The sequence below is a fragment of the Coturnix japonica genome, chromosome 2 (genome assembly GCF_054131305.1).
Source record: "Coturnix japonica strain WE chromosome 2, WE-NBRP24, whole genome shotgun sequence".
Taxonomy (NCBI): domain Eukaryota; kingdom Metazoa; phylum Chordata; class Aves; order Galliformes; family Phasianidae; genus Coturnix; species Coturnix japonica.
This window is the reverse complement of record NC_140664.1, coordinates 30,804,356-30,821,327: the sequence shown is the minus strand read 5'-3', so window position 1 is coordinate 30,821,327 and position 16,972 is coordinate 30,804,356. Positions and strand designations below refer to the sequence as shown.

Sequence of the window (16,972 nt, the reverse complement as noted above, 5' to 3'; positions counted from 1 at the left end):
TTGAGACCTTTGGAAGCAGCTACACAGCTGTTCAGGACAGCCAGTGACATATATGAATTGCAGTTGTGATGATTTGGCAGCAAAGAATGTCTTTCTAGTGGACTGGAAGGCAGAAATTGTTGCAGTAAGATGGTGAAAGTGGGGCAGGCCCTTCACAGAACGCTGAGTTGAGGGGTAAAATCTCAAATGGTGATAAATCCGAGGCAGGAGAAGAGCCTACGAGGGAACGGCGGTGGGATTTCCTTCCTGCTGCGGCAGGTGCTTGTGGAGAGGAGGTGCCATCTGTGACGGATGGAGGAGCGTTAGGACTGACCGCGCGGGGCCGCCTTTCCCCTCACGAAGCGGCGGGAATCCTGTGGGGCGGGACTCAGGGCGGTGGGGGGAAGGAGAGTCCGTGTTCAGATAGACTTTAATCTCTTGTAGAAGATTTGAAGGGATGGGAAGGTAATTGCGTGGGATTAATCCCAAAGAAATTGAAAAATAAACCCTAACGTAAGTTCTCCTTCAATTTGTGCATAAAACGTGACACTTCAGGACAGTAAAACACATCTACCAGCCCACCTGCAGCATACAGCTCTCTGACAAGAAGTTCTCTGCTGCCGCCATACAGGTGCACCTCAGGTACCCTGTTCTCTCCCAGATCTGTCCTCCCAAACCAGCTTCTGTGACCTGCTGTCATGAGTCATCCATAAATGAAGAGCTTTACTTTCTCTTCAGCCTCTTAATGCTGTGTTTTGTTCTGTACCAGGTAGCTACATCTGGGTTTGGCAACGTGGCCAATTCTGACCTAATTCTTTACAGCTTATTCCAGAATTCTCCCTAAAAGTCCAAAGATCTTTTTGGAAGATGTACAAAGAAATACAGAAAATGAAGGAAATTACCCTTGTTTACCTTGACAGAAGTGGTGGACTTGAGAAATTTGTGCAAGACTGCAGAAAATACAACGGTATGGCACATTCAGTGGATGTTTTGTTAACATTGGTAAGTATTGTTAAGCAAACCTCTGTCATTTTTAAGGCCATTTTTGCCCCTGCAGACTCAAAACAGAGCTATGCTGTATATCGGTTCGTTATCTCAGTAAACCCTTCTGATGTTGCTGAATTGGATGCCACTCTTGGAAACTACGTTCTTCATAAGCCCATGAAAGCTGCGGGGATATTTCAGTCAGTAAGTTTATAGCTGTGATCGGGGCTGACAAAAATAATCCTCTTCTATTTGAAGTAGATTTTCCTTTCTAAAGTGAAGTTATTTTCCACTTACAGGTATGTTTTGTAGCTATTAAGACACTGTCATTAATCGAACAGTTACAGACGGAGGCCCAAGTGAGTCCACATTGTTTCCCCAGTTCGAACTTATAACCAGCGTTCTGAAATAAAAGGATACTAATTGAATGTATTAATGCCGTCGTGTCTCTTGTTAGATAAGCATACTGCTGAAACCAACACATTTGCCACCGTTACCGAGTTATGTTCTCAGCCTTTCTGCGTTTCCATTTAATTACACATCTAAGAGATTTTATACGTCGGAAGGAATAGCGATTGCAATGGGAACCGTCACAAAATACACCCAAGGAGCAAGATTTCTTTGCACTGGGGAAACCTGCCCATACTCTGAAGGTAGTGGTAGAAGAAATCAATGCTCTTACATACAATTGTATGTAACAAAAAATGTCTTATGTTATGGATGTGTCTGTCCGGCGTCCTTTCCACACAACACAGAAGAGGGGCATGGCGCCATCTGGCGGCCATTTTGTGCCAGAGGCAGCGGGCTGTGCTGGAGGAACATGCTTTTCACTTCGGCATTTCTCTGCCCAGTATTTAATTACTTCTGAGCTCACTGTGAATGAAGGCCGCCCTCTCACTATAAACCTTTACTTAAGTTTTTTGTTTTTTTCTTTCTTTTTCAGGGTTTAATTACATAAGGGTGCATGTGCCCGGAGCTACAGAATCTGCCACAGTGAGGAATGACTTTGCGTGCAGTTTGTGTTCTTCACCGCTGCAGGAAGATATGAAATTCAGAGTACTTGGTGGTAGGAACTGCGTAGTTTTATTTCTAGGTCTGTTGTTCTTATTCTCCTACTTCTGGTATACAGTGCATAAACAAAATGGCCGTGGGGGATAGCAGCCCCAAAAGATGGCAGTCACCCTAGAGGGAAGAGAAAGAAAATAGCTTAGTACTTGGTTTTCAGGACAACTAACCTTTTCCTTGCCTTTACTTTGAAAGATAAACAGATAGTTGAAATGATCGATGCCAAAGTCCTTCATGCTTTAAAAGGATATTCCGACCATAAAGCACATTTCAGGATTCAGGCTTTTACGGTTTTCTTGAGAGGTACGTTGAGTTTCAATTCTAAGATTTGCTAAACATGTTTTAGAAACGAGTTGTAACAATTACTTGCAGGTCCATTTCTTTGGATAAACTGATGAAATTCATGATAATTTATACTGAGTTATTTCTCTAATAAAATTAGGGGGGTGGAGTTAGTCACCTGCCTGATGCAGGCACAAATAGTTGCAGAGAATAATACATAGCCAAACTGTGGTGTTCAGTGCAATGTCTTCATTTAATCAATATCTCCTGGCCAGCTCTGCTGCATTACATTCTAATTGAAGCGTGTTTTTTCCTCCTTTCTACTTCCTTTGGTCACACTGTTTTGCACCCATCTCATGTGGTTTTGACATCCTTCCTCAATCTAGCTGGCGTCCGGATTCAATCAGGATTTTTGGCTTCTACTACCACTGCTTTCCACTGGAAACATTAAATGATTTCTAAGTGAATATCCAACTAAATCTGTGTGTGTGTTTTCTGTCATGTTTATAGGACGGTAACTGATAATGGTGGAACCACAAGCTTTGGAATATACTTGCAAACTGTCCGTTTTCTTTTCAGTGCAGAACTAAGTGAATCATCCATTTTCTCTGTCAGGAATTTATTTCTGCTCACCCATTGTGCCTTCCTCACTTTTTGCACTGCTTACTTTGAATTGTGTGCTTCCTTCGATCCCACTCCACAGCGGTAGAGCTGGAATCCAACTGTTGTTTTCTGCAACTAACTGTGACAAATGAAACAGTTTAGAAAAGTTTTCTGACCATGTCTTAAACATTGTTTATTAGCTAAAACATCTTCAGGTCTCCCCCACGTTTTGTTTTCCATTTCCAGATGAACTGGCCAATAGAATGACAATAGGAAACCACTACAAGATTATTGGAATTCCAGCTTGTGTACAGAATGGCCCACAAGCCACAGCATGCATAGAAGCCAATAGCGTGCAGCTCTGTAAAACAAATGGTAACAAAGTTCCCTTTAGAACTGGCTTAAAAGTTTGAAAAACATTTTTTTTGTGTGCAAAAAGTTGAGAACTTTTTATTATTCAGAAGCCTGGATTGCAAACTCACTGTGGGACCTTCCTCTTACAGTCTGAAATGGGTTCAGTCAGCTGAGAGCATCTTCTTCCCACTTCTCTTTCCGTGCACTGGGAAACGACATAATTGTTTACTGCAGTTCTTCAGCTTCCCCTTTCCAACTTCCCTTGTCATTTGTAAGCTACTTGGGAATCATACATGAAATTGACCTGATATTCTAGTTCCCTATTCCTTTCTTATCCCATTGGTTTTTAGTAGATTGTGTCTGTGGCCTTCAGGGTAGTAAATGGCAATTTATTCTAATGTATCTGCCCTGCTCTATTAAGTGCTCATTAATCTGTTTTGTTTTAATTAGGTCCTTCTTTTATCGGTGAAAATTTCAAGTATCTGCTCTCGCTGACCTCAGGTTCCTGCTGGAGGTTTACAGCCCTGCTTGCCAATATCTTTGCTTCTCAAGTTGTTCCACCAGGCACTTACAATACTCTTAAACTGGCAATATTACTGAGTCTAGTACAGACCACATGTGAAATTGAAAATGCAGATTACCTCGATCTTCTGGTTGTGACAAGTGACACTCTAATAACTGATAGGTAAGGACATTCTTAATTCTTACTTTTCCTATTTTTTTTTCTTTTTTTAAGGCAATAGGATTGGTCCTATTAATTTAGAAAAACTGAGCAATGATTAGACAGTTTCTGACTGGCAATTATTTAATCCTCCAGGCTTCTGAATTACAGCCTATGTCTCCTGCCTCGAGGCATACGACACCCAGCCTCCAGTGACATCTTTCCTTCTGTGTCCAAAGATAAGCACGGAACTGGAAGCGCGAGCATTCAAGCTTGCAGTGCTCTGCTGGCTCAGGGCGGTATCTGTTACATAGGAGACTTATCTTCATACAAAAAGGATAAACTTGAACTCCTACAGTCGGGTAATTTCACTCCTGCTAACAAATGAGGGGATAGAATGAGTAAACTCTTCGAAAGGGCTGACAATAGCAGGACAAGGGGAAATGGTTTTAAGTTAAAAGAGGGAAGATTTAGGTTGGATGTTAGGGGGAAGTTCTTCACTAGGAGAGTGGTTAGGCCCTGGAACAGGCTGCCCAGGGAGGTTGTGGATGCCCCGTCCTTGGAGGTTCAAGGCCAGGTTGGACGGGGCCCTGGGCAACCTGATCTAGTAAATGTGTATGTTTGGTGGCCCTGCCAGGCAGGGGGGTTGGAACTACATGATCCTTGAGGTCCCTTCCAACCCGGGTCATTCTGTGATTCTGTGATTCTGTGAATGTAAAACCATAGCGAGGTCTGTGCCTCAGCTTATGGCTCTCAAATACTTGGAAAAGATCAGCTATGTTTAACAAGTCAGAAAGAAATGAGGCCCAAAATGGCAAACTCCTATAAGCCTGCATTTGCTACACAGGCTCCACCTCAGCAAAACAAGGATTACTGTTAGGTGGAATTAGAAGTGTGTATTCTTCAAGCTTGCAGGATTTGTGTTCTACCCTTTGAAGGATTTAGGCACTCAAACACTCAGTGCTCAGAACTGGTGGTGTGGAAATGCCAAAATGTAATCAAGACAAACTGAGTGAAACACAACAGTGTCTCTTTTCAGCTGGTGTTTGGAATTAGAATTCATAGTTCAACCACATCAGTTACATAACTGACATATTTTGTCCTGTCCTAGTGCTAGAGAGCAGGACAATGACACTGTTCATTCCTGGGAAGAAGTACGGAGAAGAGGCCGACCAACAAGTGACCATTTCAGTGCAGACCAATTTCTGGTCTTACGTAGACGTGGCTTCTTCCCCAAAGAAACATATCGCAAGGGACAGCTTTTTAATTGGGCAGATGGTAAAGTAACTCACTATTATTTTTGGTTATTGTCATTTCAGCTTGGGAAATAATGAGAACAAACTTGTATTCCTCAGAAAGCTACAGCTTAAATGACTTTGATAAATCAAATATCTTCTAAAATGAGCCAGCTTTCCCCAAAGTAAACGCCATTTATTTTATTCATTTATATAGCTTTTGACAGCTACTACTGAAACACAAGTGTGTTGCTTATATTATCAATAACTTGTTACCTATTTTTGCACCATTCCACATATGGATACTGAATATTACAGACTGAAAAAATCTGCAGTGTTTCTAATAGTCAGAATTCCAAACTGATTTGTTTTCTCTCTCTGGGCCCTCCCTTTAGGACCTGAGTTTGATTCCACCTAATCTTTTAGATGGTTTTGGGCTGTTGATATACAATGAATTTCCTTCGTGTCAGCTGTCTTTTCCTGTATTGAATCATGTCCTGCAAAAAGCCATTAATCCTGAAGCCATGCTGTACAGAGTCTCAGAGCAGTTCAGAACACAGGATTATGAAGAGGTAGTAAATATTATCTAATAATTTTGCAGTGCATTATACTTGGAATCATAGAATGGCCTGGATTGAAAAGGACCATCATCCAGTTTCAACCTCACTGCTACATGCAGGGTCACCAGCCACCAGACCAGGCTGCCCAGAGCCACATCCAGCCTGGCCTTGAATGCCTCCAGGGATGGGGCATCCACAACCTCCTTGGGCAACCTGTTCCAGTGCGTCACCACCCTCTGTGTGAAAAACTTCCTCCTGAATCACAAGGTTCTGTCCTGATACTCTGACAGATTATTTTAAAACCTGTCAACATTCACCTTGTACCTCTGCCCCCTGCCATATTCCCACCAGCACTAAGAGGATCATCAGGAAACTTAGCTTCAGTTCTGTGAAAGTCGGCGTAATAAATTCAGCGTCACCTACCTTCTGAAGAGTATTTTGGGTCAGCATTTCTATGAGAACAGACCTCTAGTACTCGCTTTGGACAAGAATAATTTGCAGTCAGTCATAAAACTTAGTATGAAATACTAGAGTTAGTACTTATCTGTTATTAGATCTGGAGGTTGGTGCCCTGCCTGCAGTGGGATTGGAGCTCGATGGTCCCTGAAGTCCCCTCCAACCCAAGTCATTCTGTGACTCTAGGAATAGTATCTCACTCCATCAGCCCAGTATTTAAAGTCCACCCTTACGCACAGCTCAGTGGTGACAACTGTTTTACAAAAATTGATGGTAAAACACAATTCAACCCCTATTACTATGCTGGTAGGTTAGAAGGTTTATATATATATGTTGTTATTTTCCACAATTAAATGTTGTAAATCTCTACCTTCTCTCTAGTTCATTTTGTTCGCTAAGAATCTTCACGTCCAACTGAGCTCTGAAGCAGAAAACCTCATTCAGGGCTACTATCTTGCAAGCCGCAGAGTGAGGAGAGATTCTGCGCATGGATCCAAGTTATCAGCATCTGCACTAAAAGTCCTGTATGTCCAGCGCTCATAGAAACACACCTCAGTTTTCCAATGGAAATTGTGCTGATCAGCTGTTCTCTCATGTGCTTCCATTCATCTCTTAGGATTTCACTGTCCAAAGCTCATACTAAACTAAGCTTGAGGAAGAAAGTCCTTGAGGAAGATGCACTGATTGCCATCCTGTTGTTTGAATCATCTCTTACCCTAAAACATGGTAAGTGGCTTTAGTCTTGAATGTATCATTTTCATGTTTTGCCAGTTTGAAAAAGCTTTATCTTAAGTCAATTGTGATAACAGAGGTATTTCACTTCAAGTGAAAGCTTCCTCTGCTGAGAGCTGAGACCAGAAGGAAGCCTTTCAGTTGACGTTCCAGTGGTGGGGCTCAGTGCTGTACATAATGAGGCCCCAAACAGCACCGAGTCTCTATCCTTATGATAGCACATTGGAGACATTGATTCCTCAGTAATCTATGCAACAGCTGCTTTTTCTTTCCACTCCTTAGAATTACTGGCCAAATGTTGCCAAGCATCCTAGGTCTGAACTGATTTCTTCTTTGCTTAGGCAAGTCTGCGTTGTGCATAGAACCAAACGCGGTGTTTCCATTTGACCTCAGTGATGAAGACAGCCTGCAACAGAGAGATATTTACCTACTGCAGTGCCACCATCAGCTGCTTCAGTTCATTGGTGCATATGGCCCAGGGACTTACATTAGCACTAATGAAGAATGACATCTCTAACCTAAGTGAGTCTGAAGCTTCTACTTTAGCTTTCTGGGACTGCAGTTACCGATAAGTAGATGATTAGTTCTTCATGTTCTATAAATGTTAAGATTGCTATCACCATACTGTTTCTTGCTTTATGTCTTAGTTTTCCATTACAGCACCATCACGTTAGCACAGGATGCAGGTATGCTCCTGCAATCCACCCAGCAGGGAGGAGGCAGCTCCAGGAGTTCAAGTCTAAACTGCCTCATTGCAAAAATGAGTGTATAGACCAATACAGTGGATAGGAACCTCTAACTTAGGACTTTTCTTACTTCATCTTCCCAACAATGATGTAGCTGTAGGCATAACACTGGGCACGTTCTACATCAGAGGTCATTAAACGCAGCAGCAAAATGTACGGACTTCTACTCAAAGATGAATAAACTGAACCGATACTGAAGGCTTGCTGTGACTTCTGCACAGGTCATGCAGCAAGATCACGGTGCTTCCACTTACACAGCCTTAACAAAACACTACAGCCATTGGGAATCCAAATCCAGGATTTTATTTATACACTGTGTTGATAATGAGCAGAACAGCTTCCACCATTACTATAAACACTAATTTAGGCAAGAAAACCAATTTTCCTATGTGTTTTAATCAAGTTCTGACTGCACTTAAAGATTCAGACTGAGTTCTAACATTGTCTGAGCGGCTACTTCTCAGTCACACTCTCACCTGAACTTCATTCAGGCATTATCACAATCTCACAGTCTGGTGCGGGTTGGAAGGGACCTTAGAGATCATTGAGTCCAACCCCCCTTGGATTTGAGCCTCCTGTGTAGCAGAGCGGCACTTCTACCACTTGCGCCACAGGGGGGATTCGAACCAGGGCCTCTGGTGTTGCAAGTGGTATTCCTACCACTGCGCCACCGGAGGCGCCATTATTCACCTTTTCATCAAAACTCTAATTCCATCTTACTCAACTTCTTCCTTTCAGTGTGGTATTAAAAGTCACCCAGAGCACATTTGAATCGAGCGGTGCTTCTGGGAAGCAGGCAGGGCCAGGAAAGCATTTCCAAGTGCGTTAGAAATCCATGTTTCTCAGTGTTCTCAACCTGAAAAAAAAACAACCACAAAAACAAAAGCATTTCAAATGTAGTCAGTTTTCTATAAGCTTAATCTTATATGAAGTCATACGACGTTACTAACTGTACTGGCACTTCAGATTCAAAGTTACACATCACCAACCAGTCAGATGGGTAAACGGCAGAAATATCATCCTTATGCCAGTAAAGCCATTTTCATAATAGACTTACCAGAAATAATTCTGAAGAGGATTCTATTTAAGCCATAGTAAAGAATACATATATCCTTCAAAGAACAATATTCAGCAAAAAGACCCCAGCTTTTTATTCTTGCCTCTCCCCAGCTGTACCTATGTGATGCTTTAAGCAAAACTTTTAATTCTTGTATTACAAGTAAGAACTGCAAAGTCAGGCAGCAGTCTAAAAGCACCTGTAAGTAACAGGCCACATGTTCAGCCAGTGTAAGCTGGCACAACTGCATGCAGCAGCAGATGTGGCTAGCACAGCTCTCTACCAGCTCTTAAACAGCTACTGGAGCCTCAGCACTGTAGCATCGCAGCAGAAAAACAGCTTACCTTCTTGTGCACCCACACTTCTGGCAATCAGCATTCTGCTGTTGGCTTGAAGTCAACGGAGAAAGTCATCTGATAACATCTTTGAGAGAATACAATAAATCAAATCAGAAATGAAAGCTTGTTCCACTTTGATTTGCCGCCTACTAATGAGCTGGCACATCAGATACAGTGTAACTCATCACAAATATCAGCTGGGTAAACGGCAAAGAGTCACAATCATCACAATGCCAGCGGACAGGTTCCCACCTGCCCTAAGACTGAGCTATTTGTCCCAGGTAAGTGCAAGGGGATTTATTAAGTCAGCCTCCAGAAACGCACTACTAGAAATCAAAGCAGAACAGCATTTTCAACTGTTAAGCACAGAATGAATTTGGTGCAGCCAGGAGCAAGAGAAAAAGCTCTTTTAGGGCACAACATGTGTCCCTGCTGATACATTCAAGCCTTAGGAGCCAAACATTTCTTCCAGAGGTGAAGTTCACTGCCATGATTCTCTGTCCACTGTGACTATATTCTGACAGACTGATGTGGTTAAGTACCAGCAGAGATAGTGATCTGAGTACATGTTCTTTACTTCAGCCTTCTGCTCCCAGCTAACATCTGTTAATCCTTCATAAAACTATTGATCCAGTTAAGAACTGGATTCTCCAGTGTTCTTAGAATCTCTCGTTTCTGATCCCTTCACAATTTTTAAACTAGTGCTGCCAGCCCGTAACAAAGCAGTCGCAAAGGCTTTATAACTGGTACAACACAACAACTTCTTTACAGAAAGGGTAGTTAGGTACTGGAATAGGCTCCCCAGGGAGGTGGTTGAATCGCCATCCCTGGTTGTGTTTAAGAGCCGTTTGGATGTGGTGCTCAGGGATATGATTTAGCAGAGGGTTGTTAGAGTTAGGGTACTGGTTAGGCTGCAGTTGAACTTGATGATCTTCAAGGTCTTTTCCAACCTGGGTAATTATGTGATTCTATGATTCTAACACCTTGGAGAATTTTAGTCTCAGTAGAAGCTCAGTTCTCTACTGTCATGGGATTCAAGTTCAAAGGACAAAAGGCCAGATTTTAAGGGCTACGGTTGTTAATTTAAAAATGGCTAAAACCTCACCTTACGATATTCATGGCAGTAGTATGTGGTGAGTCAAACTGAGAAACAATTGGAGTCATTATGTATGTAAAAAGCTTAGTAATAAGAAGTCAGTCAGTAATCCAAGATGTATTAACTAGTCTGTGCTAACTGAGAAATACTGTCTAGGACAGCTTAAGACTCAACCCGTCATGCAAACCATCATATACCTTGTCCCATCAGTAAGACCATCTACACGCCTTAAACAGCTGCAGAAATCTATAGGCAGATTTCAGGAGACAGCTCAGGATGGTTTCCTCACCACTGCGTACAGTAAGAGATACTTACTTTGGTCAGAATTCACGTGACATCCTCCTGCTTGCAAGGTAACAGCACAGAGCCCAGCATGAAGATTCCTGAAGCCAGAAACCAGCTCATCTCCTAATTGCTTTTGTTGCCTGAAACAAGGAAGAGAAGAAAGGTTTCATTCTCCAGAACATTCCATTGCTGGGGTTCTAACAGAATACATCAGCATTTCCCTGGGGAAAGCAAGCCAGTTAAATATCAAATGAGGTTAGTGTTGGCTTCACTATGACCCAGGGTGTAAAGCAGAGAGCATCAGCTGAAATTAGGGCTACAAATATCATATGCCACCTACAGAAGAGTTCCAGAATGAAGAATGACCAACTGCAGGATTAGGCCGCTCCTAATGAACAACCACCTCCATGGAGAGGAGTGTCCCAGCAGGGTACAGCAGATAAGTCAGTCCTTTGTGTGCTGTGCTCTCAGCACTGAATGACGGGTCTCCCTACAGGCTGAGCTCAAGGTCAGCCCCTGCACTGACCCTGGCACAGCACCGCCACTGAGATGGCAATGCCACATGAGATGGCAATGCACATGAGACACATGGGGCTGCCCCGACCCTTTGGGGTCTGTGCCTGCTGTGCAATAAGGGCACGCTCAGGGTCACAGTGCAGCACCAGCCAAGTCCCCCTCTGCAAAAACAGTCATTTATCTTCAGAATTAGGACGTGCCCCTGCCAAACAAAGTGGCTTATCAGCAAAAACAAGTATTTTCAGGTCCTCATTTGTCACTAGTCCAGAGGCCTGACGAGCAGCCCGTGAGGAGGTCAGTAACCTCATTAGCTGCACTTTGAGCTCACAGGACACACACATGCACTGCTGAAACCCCTCCCAGCCAGCGGGTATCAGCCCCGCGGTGAGGCCGCCGACAGCCATCAGCACCTCTGGCGACCAAAGCAAATGCTGAGAGCGCTCGCTCATCCCTCACATGATGCTTTACGCTTAATAAACGCTGCCAGCAATTACCACCGACCCGCGGGCTCAGTCCCGCCCGCAGCGCAGCCGCCTCTCACCTTCACCCGCCCCGAACGCGCCGCCTGCGGAAAGGCCAAGATGGCGGCGCGCTGCCCTTACATAGGGCGCGGCGCGGGGCGGGGCGGGAAAGGAGCGCGGGCCTAAGGGCACTTCAGGAGGAGCCGCGCATGCGCACAGTGCGTGGTCGCTGTGGTGACGGCGGGTTGGCCGTTAAGGGAGCCGAGGGATGGGGGAGTGTGAGCAGCCTAAAGCTCCAACCGCGTTTTATGGCGTCATGTGGCGCCTTGTTCAAAGACTGAAGTGGTGAAGGAGTGCTCAGAACAGGCTAAATGCACTCCTAGAATTAACAGCCAGAATTAACCCGTTCCTCTGACAGCACTGAGACACCCCGTGACTTTATTATCAGACCTGTGCGATTAGAGGCAGCAGCGATACAGAACTTGCAGCTCCACAAACACATCATGTCCAGTGAGTAATATTTAATGCTTACCTTGACAATAGCAATACATGAGCAGTACAGCGTTTTACAGAGCAGATACATGAGATGCTATTGGTGCCTTCAGTACTTGCCTAAATATAGGAAATGTTGTGGTGAATGACGTGCTGTGAACAGGCCAGCTCTCAGGGCACGTTCACCTGTGAGAGGAGTCTATTTGATGTCTTGAGTAACAGTTCTGGGGTAACACTTAACAACATGTCACATGCAACACAAGGCTATAGATCAACACAAGCAATACTTAATAAATGGAACTACATTTAATCTGTAGAGCAGTCTGTGTTTGTTGTATGCGTCTGGGATACGTTTCAGTACATCTTCAAGTGAGCGTGCACCCCATTTTCAAAGAGCTCTGTGCATTTATGAACACCTGATGCAGGATGCAGGCATGACCTGACTGTGTCTGTGAGGTTTCTGCTATTGGTTTCACACCACAAGGAAAGCACACACTTGTTAATGGCTATTTGCAGACTTGTTTGCCATTTGCTTTTCTCCAGCGCTCACACTGCACTCAGCCAACATGCATTTCCCCATCTCCATGTACCTATCAGCTTCCTGTGCAGAGGCAGATGAGAGCAGCTGTTGTCAGCAGTCTCACCCTCTGTTGCTGTGCTGTCTGTTGGTGCTGACAGCAGCTGCCTTCTCCTCTTGCCCTGGTTCAGACACCAGCAGTATCCTCAGTGGTGGAAGCCAATAAGTGGCATTAAGTTAATGAGGTATGAAAGATCTTTAACAACCAACTCCTTCTGATCCACAAACAGTGTTTCAGGAATTATGGCTTGCTGATGTGACTTTTTTTTTTTTTTAATTTAAATATATATATGATGTAATAAATAATTTATTTTTTTAATGAAAAGGGAGACTATGGTTGTGAATTAGTTGATGCTTCTCCTTGGTTTGTGCTTTCTCCTTGTGCCGAGTGGTTCAAAAACTGTCCTGTTGCTCCAATGTACAGCCTGGATCGCATCGGCCATTTCTGCAAGAGAAGAACAAGCACCGTGCTCAAACAACCGGGGTCTGAGCCCAAAAGCAGAGCTCTGAGAGCTGATGGAATCGTGATACATAGGAAGCTTTTAAAATTAAGACACTTTGTGGAACAAGCTAGCACCTCTTCTCTGAGCAACAAAGATAGCTCTAAAACTAGAAGGGGCCTGTCAAAGCATTAGCACTGTGTTAAATCTCAGCCCTTCCATTTAAAGACATAAAGAAGCAGAATGTTCGCTCTTGGAATGACCCAAAGATCTTATTTGGTATTTTTATTGCAAGCCTGATGTTATGAATTCATCTCTATTAGGGCATCGGAGACGTTACCTAACTTGAAGTCATTAACCCTGCTTCCTGTTTAGCATACACACAACAGCACCTGAAAGCTCTAGTTTCATGTTATTTGTATTTACTGTGCTTGACACAGGAATGTTGTTACAGCCCTTATCTGCACCGCTCTTCTCATATCCCCTGCATTTACATTGAAGCATTTACTGTGGGACGCTTCTGTTCTCGTTCCAACTCAAACATTAATTTACTACCCAAAATATCAGAAAGTTTGGTTAGACCGATAGGATCTCTGGCAAAACTGCAGGTAAGTGACACGTAAATAGGATTATCAGAAAGAACTGCTGAATGAATCGACTGTTGCTGTATTCCAGTAGCCTGAGAAACGTGCAGCTGGATCATTTAACTGCTTTAATGGCTATTTTTCCTGCCAGCGGTAGTTGGCAGCTGTTGAGAAGAGCTGTGAGACCTGTGTCCCCTCGCCCCGGCCAAGCGCACTAACTGGAGCTAGCGACAGCTTATGTTGAAATACATCCCTGTGTTTATTTTTTTTCCTCTTCAATTATGGCCATTTTCTGATTTATGTCAAGGTTTTGCTTTCCTAATGAGCCCGCTGATCATCCACGTGGGCCGGGACACCTTACATTCGCATCGCGCTTTTACCATGACTGAGAGCGTGAACAAGGAGCTCTGTGTGACTCGGTCACTTAAGAGGAATTAAGGATTACTTCACAAATTAATCACAATTAAATCATTCTGAATCCATCAGCCCCTTAATAAAAGACCAGCAGTGCGCTAAGTCACTCCCTTCGACCGGAGCCAAAGAAAACACCTCACGGCATTTCAGCATCACATCAGTCACTGTGCTTGGAAGCGGCTCCCATCCCCAGGTAGTCCCTAACTAACAGGAATCCCCCTTTCATGTCCTCTGCATCTCCAGGACTGGTGTTGGATGAAGGCAAGAGAAACAGCAGCGTGTACCAACTACATGAAGTAAATGCATCAGAATAGCAGTTTCACAGGAGGAATTAATGCACGGCCAGTAATTAATGCCTTATTCCCTATCTTGGAGAAACTCTGCAGACACTGCTGAGCACTGCCTCGACCAGGATGGAGCATTTCACACCTCAGTGCTCCCGCATTGGTTCTGGTGGGTTTGGTGCGGGTCTGCCAGGCTTCCCATGGACACCGAGCAGATACAGGCATTTCCCTTCCAAGGATGGACTCCCACTGCGCCTGGACGTCAGCTATGTCTGATATTTCTGTGACAAGTCCCTGAAGGAGCACAAACACCAGCAACTCCAGGTATTTCCACCAGGCCAGCAGCACCCAGCTGCGTGGTTATATGGCTCTGGCAGACTCCACTAGAGCAGTCTTTCTGTGCATGCATCCTAGTGAGGTAAATCAGCCACAATCACCAGTTCTGTCTGAATATTAACAGCAGTTTGCTGTCCTACCTTGACAGGATGGAGGTACCCGTCCCCTCGCAGGGCTCCCAGAGCCTCTCCTGGAGTCTCCTCCTCGTCCTGGAGGCTGCGCGTGAGGTGCGCGATGTAGGTGGTGGCCAGGAGGAGCACGTCCAGCTTGGAGAGCTTGGTGTCGGGCGGCACGGAGGGCAGCGTCTTCTGCAGCTCCAGGAAGGCATGGCGCAGGGTCTGCACCCGGCTGCGCTCCCGTGCGGCGTTGGCGGCCGCGGGTCGCCCTGGGCCCGTCCCAGCCCGCTGCCCAACTGCGGGGGGAAGGCAGGGGCTGCTGCCGGCAGCTGGAGGGGGCAGCGACTCGGGCTCCGGGCTCAGGGTCTCCTTGCGGGCCTCAGGTAAATGCCTACAGTCCATGGAGGGCTTCCCCAGCGCGGAGGGGCCTGTAAGTGACAAGAGTGTCCATGAGGCTGGCAGCTGTGGCTGAGGGCTCATGGTGATGCCAGGCCAGAGCCACCCGAGCTCCTCATCACCCCTTACCTCAGGCCCGCTCTACTCCCACTGCGCTCACACTGCAACACCATCTATTGCAGAAAGAAAAGTGTTCTTTGCAGATGTGAAGGGGATAGAGCCACAGAACACAGCACCCATGTTTTGAAGGAAAAGTTCGATGGCTCAACAGACTGGTAACAGTGTCTGCGTGTCCCTGTAAACCCAGCATCACTCAACCCTTTCTGAGCCTGTCCTATCGCTTTCGTTTTCTAACTTAAGACTCAGAGTCCTGTAAGCTATATTTCGGCCATCGGGGGGCAAGAGAATCATGCAAAAACAACAGCAGAAACCTTCCCTTGAGCAAAGCTGCAATAACTGCTGAAAAATCTTTCCCAGCTTCCAGAACAGACTGTGCCAAACTCCCATTCCTTGAGCTCATGCAGTTCCCCAGCAATGAACACTCCTGCAGTGAGCCATACCTGAGGCAGTCGCTCTTATCCAAGCAGAGCTTCTGGGCAGCTCCCGGCTCCCCTGCTCTGCAGATCTCTGTGCTGCCTCGGGCCAGCAGCAAAGGCACCTTATTAAAGGAAAGACAACGGGATTGTAAACATCTAAATACAAATCAATACACGTGAATGACTGAAGGTCTACATTTGCAGTTCAACCTTGATGCTGCAAAGCGTTTCAGCCCCACGCTGATGTGCCCAGAAGTCCCAGTGCTACCACAGCAGCAAAAAAGCCCCAGCACAACACTGCAGTGTTGGTGTGTGACACAGTATACGTGACAAACAATATAGAAACACACATACCCAAACACCTCATCTCCTCATGTGTCCCTCACAGACTGGAGCTTCACATCTGCAGGGGACGAAGTGCTGGGCCTGAGGAGAAGCAGCAGCAATTCACCTGTGGAAATCAGAGCGTTCATCACCCCAACTTTCTGCCTCGTGCTGTTGGCTTCCTATTGAGTGCACACAGCAGCGGCCTGGGACAACGTGACGCCCAGAAAACCAGTGTGTGTGTGGGGATGTGTGCGCATTTCTGCTCACATCCTATCCGCTGCAGTTTGCTACCCCGGCTCCCGTGGTCCCCAAAACGCCACTGCTGAAAACTAAAGCAAATTAAAGCAGGAGGTTTGGGGGGTTTAAGGCAGTGAAACGTTCCCCTGAGCAGTGGGGCACAGGGCAGGCAGGGGGACCCGGAGCCAGCGGCGTGGTGTCCCATGTCGGCATTCGTTCCGATGCACTTCAGCTGCGTTTCTCAGGTGTGCAGATGTGCCGTGCTTCACACGGCATCGCAAAGCCAGCATCAGTTCGAGACTTGAAAGAAAACAGCACAACGCTTCCTCATTGCTATGTGCTGCGGGAAAGAAGCGGGGATGAAGGAAAGAAGGGAGAAAAAAAGAAGAAAATAGAGCGAGAAGCCCCGACGGGACGCAGACCCGCACTTACCGTCCGGCCGCACCAGCCGCCCGGCCCGGCCCGGCCCCTTTATAACCCGGCGCGGGGCTGGACGCACCTGGCCCCGCCACCGCCCGCGGGCAGCGACCGCCCCCCGCCGCGGGGGGAAGGCCCGGCCCGGCGGCTGCGGTTGGGCTGCGCCGCGGCGTGGGTTGGAGCGGCGGGACCGGGGTTAGGCGGTGTTTGCAACGAGTTTTCCCCCCGCCGCATCGCTGCGTCTCCCTCCGGTTTGTCCGACGGCCGTTCGTCCGTCCGCGCTGTCCCCTCCGAGCCGCGGGCGGGACGAGGTGCGAGCGGGGCCGGTTTGGAACCGAGCGGGGCCATCGCGGATCGGTGACGCTAATGAGGAGGGACGGGGCAAATAAACAGCGAGCGGATCGAG

The 16,972-nt window shown here is 46.1% G+C and overlaps 2 protein-coding genes and 1 long non-coding RNA gene across 15 annotated transcripts in view; 2 read left to right on the top strand and 1 right to left on the bottom strand.

Annotated features, from left to right (window-relative positions):
* The first annotated feature begins 48 nt into the window (after window positions 1-48).
* On the top strand, window positions 49-7,533 carry MCMDC2 (minichromosome maintenance domain containing 2). Of its 10 annotated transcripts, none has more exons than XM_085539474.1 (14): window positions 49-444; window positions 802-1,167; window positions 1,263-1,322; window positions 1,421-1,616; window positions 1,907-2,056; window positions 2,224-2,331; window positions 3,160-3,288; window positions 3,718-3,952; window positions 4,085-4,290; window positions 5,040-5,206; window positions 5,559-5,735; window positions 6,561-6,703; window positions 6,796-6,905; window positions 7,253-7,533. In XM_085539474.1, exons 2-14 carry the CDS (start codon window positions 847-849, stop codon window positions 7,417-7,419), a joined length of 2,169 nt encoding a protein of 722 aa, XP_085395600.1. In that variant the 5' UTR covers window positions 49-444; window positions 802-846; the 3' UTR covers window positions 7,420-7,533. The 10 variants fall into 10 exon arrangements, 9 of the variants coding, with proteins under 9 accessions (XP_085395600.1, XP_085395599.1, XP_015711176.2 ...); XM_085539473.1 differs by having other exon boundaries at window positions 49-621; XM_015855690.3 differs by having other exon boundaries at window positions 49-946; window positions 1,037-1,167; window positions 1,907-2,029.
* Window positions 7,534-7,937: 404 nt separating this feature from the next.
* Window positions 7,938-16,677, bottom strand: TCF24 (transcription factor 24). Of its 4 annotated transcripts, XM_085539500.1 has the most exons (9): window positions 16,582-16,677; window positions 15,940-16,036; window positions 15,610-15,707; window positions 15,179-15,222; window positions 14,678-15,081; window positions 11,491-12,924; window positions 10,464-10,573; window positions 9,059-9,137; window positions 7,938-8,513 (listed from the first exon to the last, which is right to left on the bottom strand). In XM_085539500.1, exons 5-6 carry the CDS (start codon window positions 15,053-15,055, stop codon window positions 12,811-12,813), a joined length of 492 nt encoding a protein of 163 aa, XP_085395626.1. In that variant the 5' UTR covers window positions 15,056-15,081; window positions 15,179-15,222; window positions 15,610-15,707; window positions 15,940-16,036; window positions 16,582-16,677; the 3' UTR covers window positions 7,938-8,513; window positions 9,059-9,137; window positions 10,464-10,573; window positions 11,491-12,810. The 4 variants fall into 4 exon arrangements, with proteins under 4 accessions (XP_085395626.1, XP_085395627.1, XP_085395628.1 ...); XM_085539501.1 differs by lacking the exon at window positions 15,179-15,222 and having other exon boundaries at window positions 11,444-12,924; window positions 16,582-16,668; XM_085539502.1 differs by lacking the exon at window positions 15,179-15,222 and having other exon boundaries at window positions 11,451-12,924; window positions 16,582-16,668.
* The window catches only part of LOC107310239 (uncharacterized), a 17,728-nt gene continuing 12,542 nt past the window's right edge, over window positions 11,787-16,972 (top strand). The window contains exon 1 of the long non-coding RNA XR_001553536.3: window positions 11,787-11,920. This is a non-coding gene — a long non-coding RNA (uncharacterized LOC107310239). The remainder of the gene's footprint in view (window positions 11,921-16,972) is intronic.

Bases quoted from the DNA above. Each gene is read 5' to 3' on its own strand.
- MCMDC2 (XM_085539474.1), top strand. From the start codon at position 847: ATGTACAAAGAAATACAGAAAATGAAGGAAATTACCCTTGTTTACCTT. The intron at 1,323-1,420 runs GTGAGTCCACAT...GTCTCTTGTTAG, and splicing joins AGTTACAGACGGAGGCCCAA to ATAAGCATACTGCTGAAACC. The intron at 5,207-5,558 runs GTAAAGTAACTC...CCCTCCCTTTAG, and splicing joins GCTTTTTAATTGGGCAGATG to GACCTGAGTTTGATTCCACC.
- TCF24 (XM_085539500.1), bottom strand. From the start codon at position 15,055: ATGGACTGTAGGCATTTACCTGAGGCCCGCAAGGAGACCCTGAGCCCG. The intron at 12,925-14,677 runs GTAGGACAGCAA...CTTCTCTTGCAG, and splicing joins GGTACCTCCATCCTGTCAAG to AAATGGCCGATGCGATCCAG.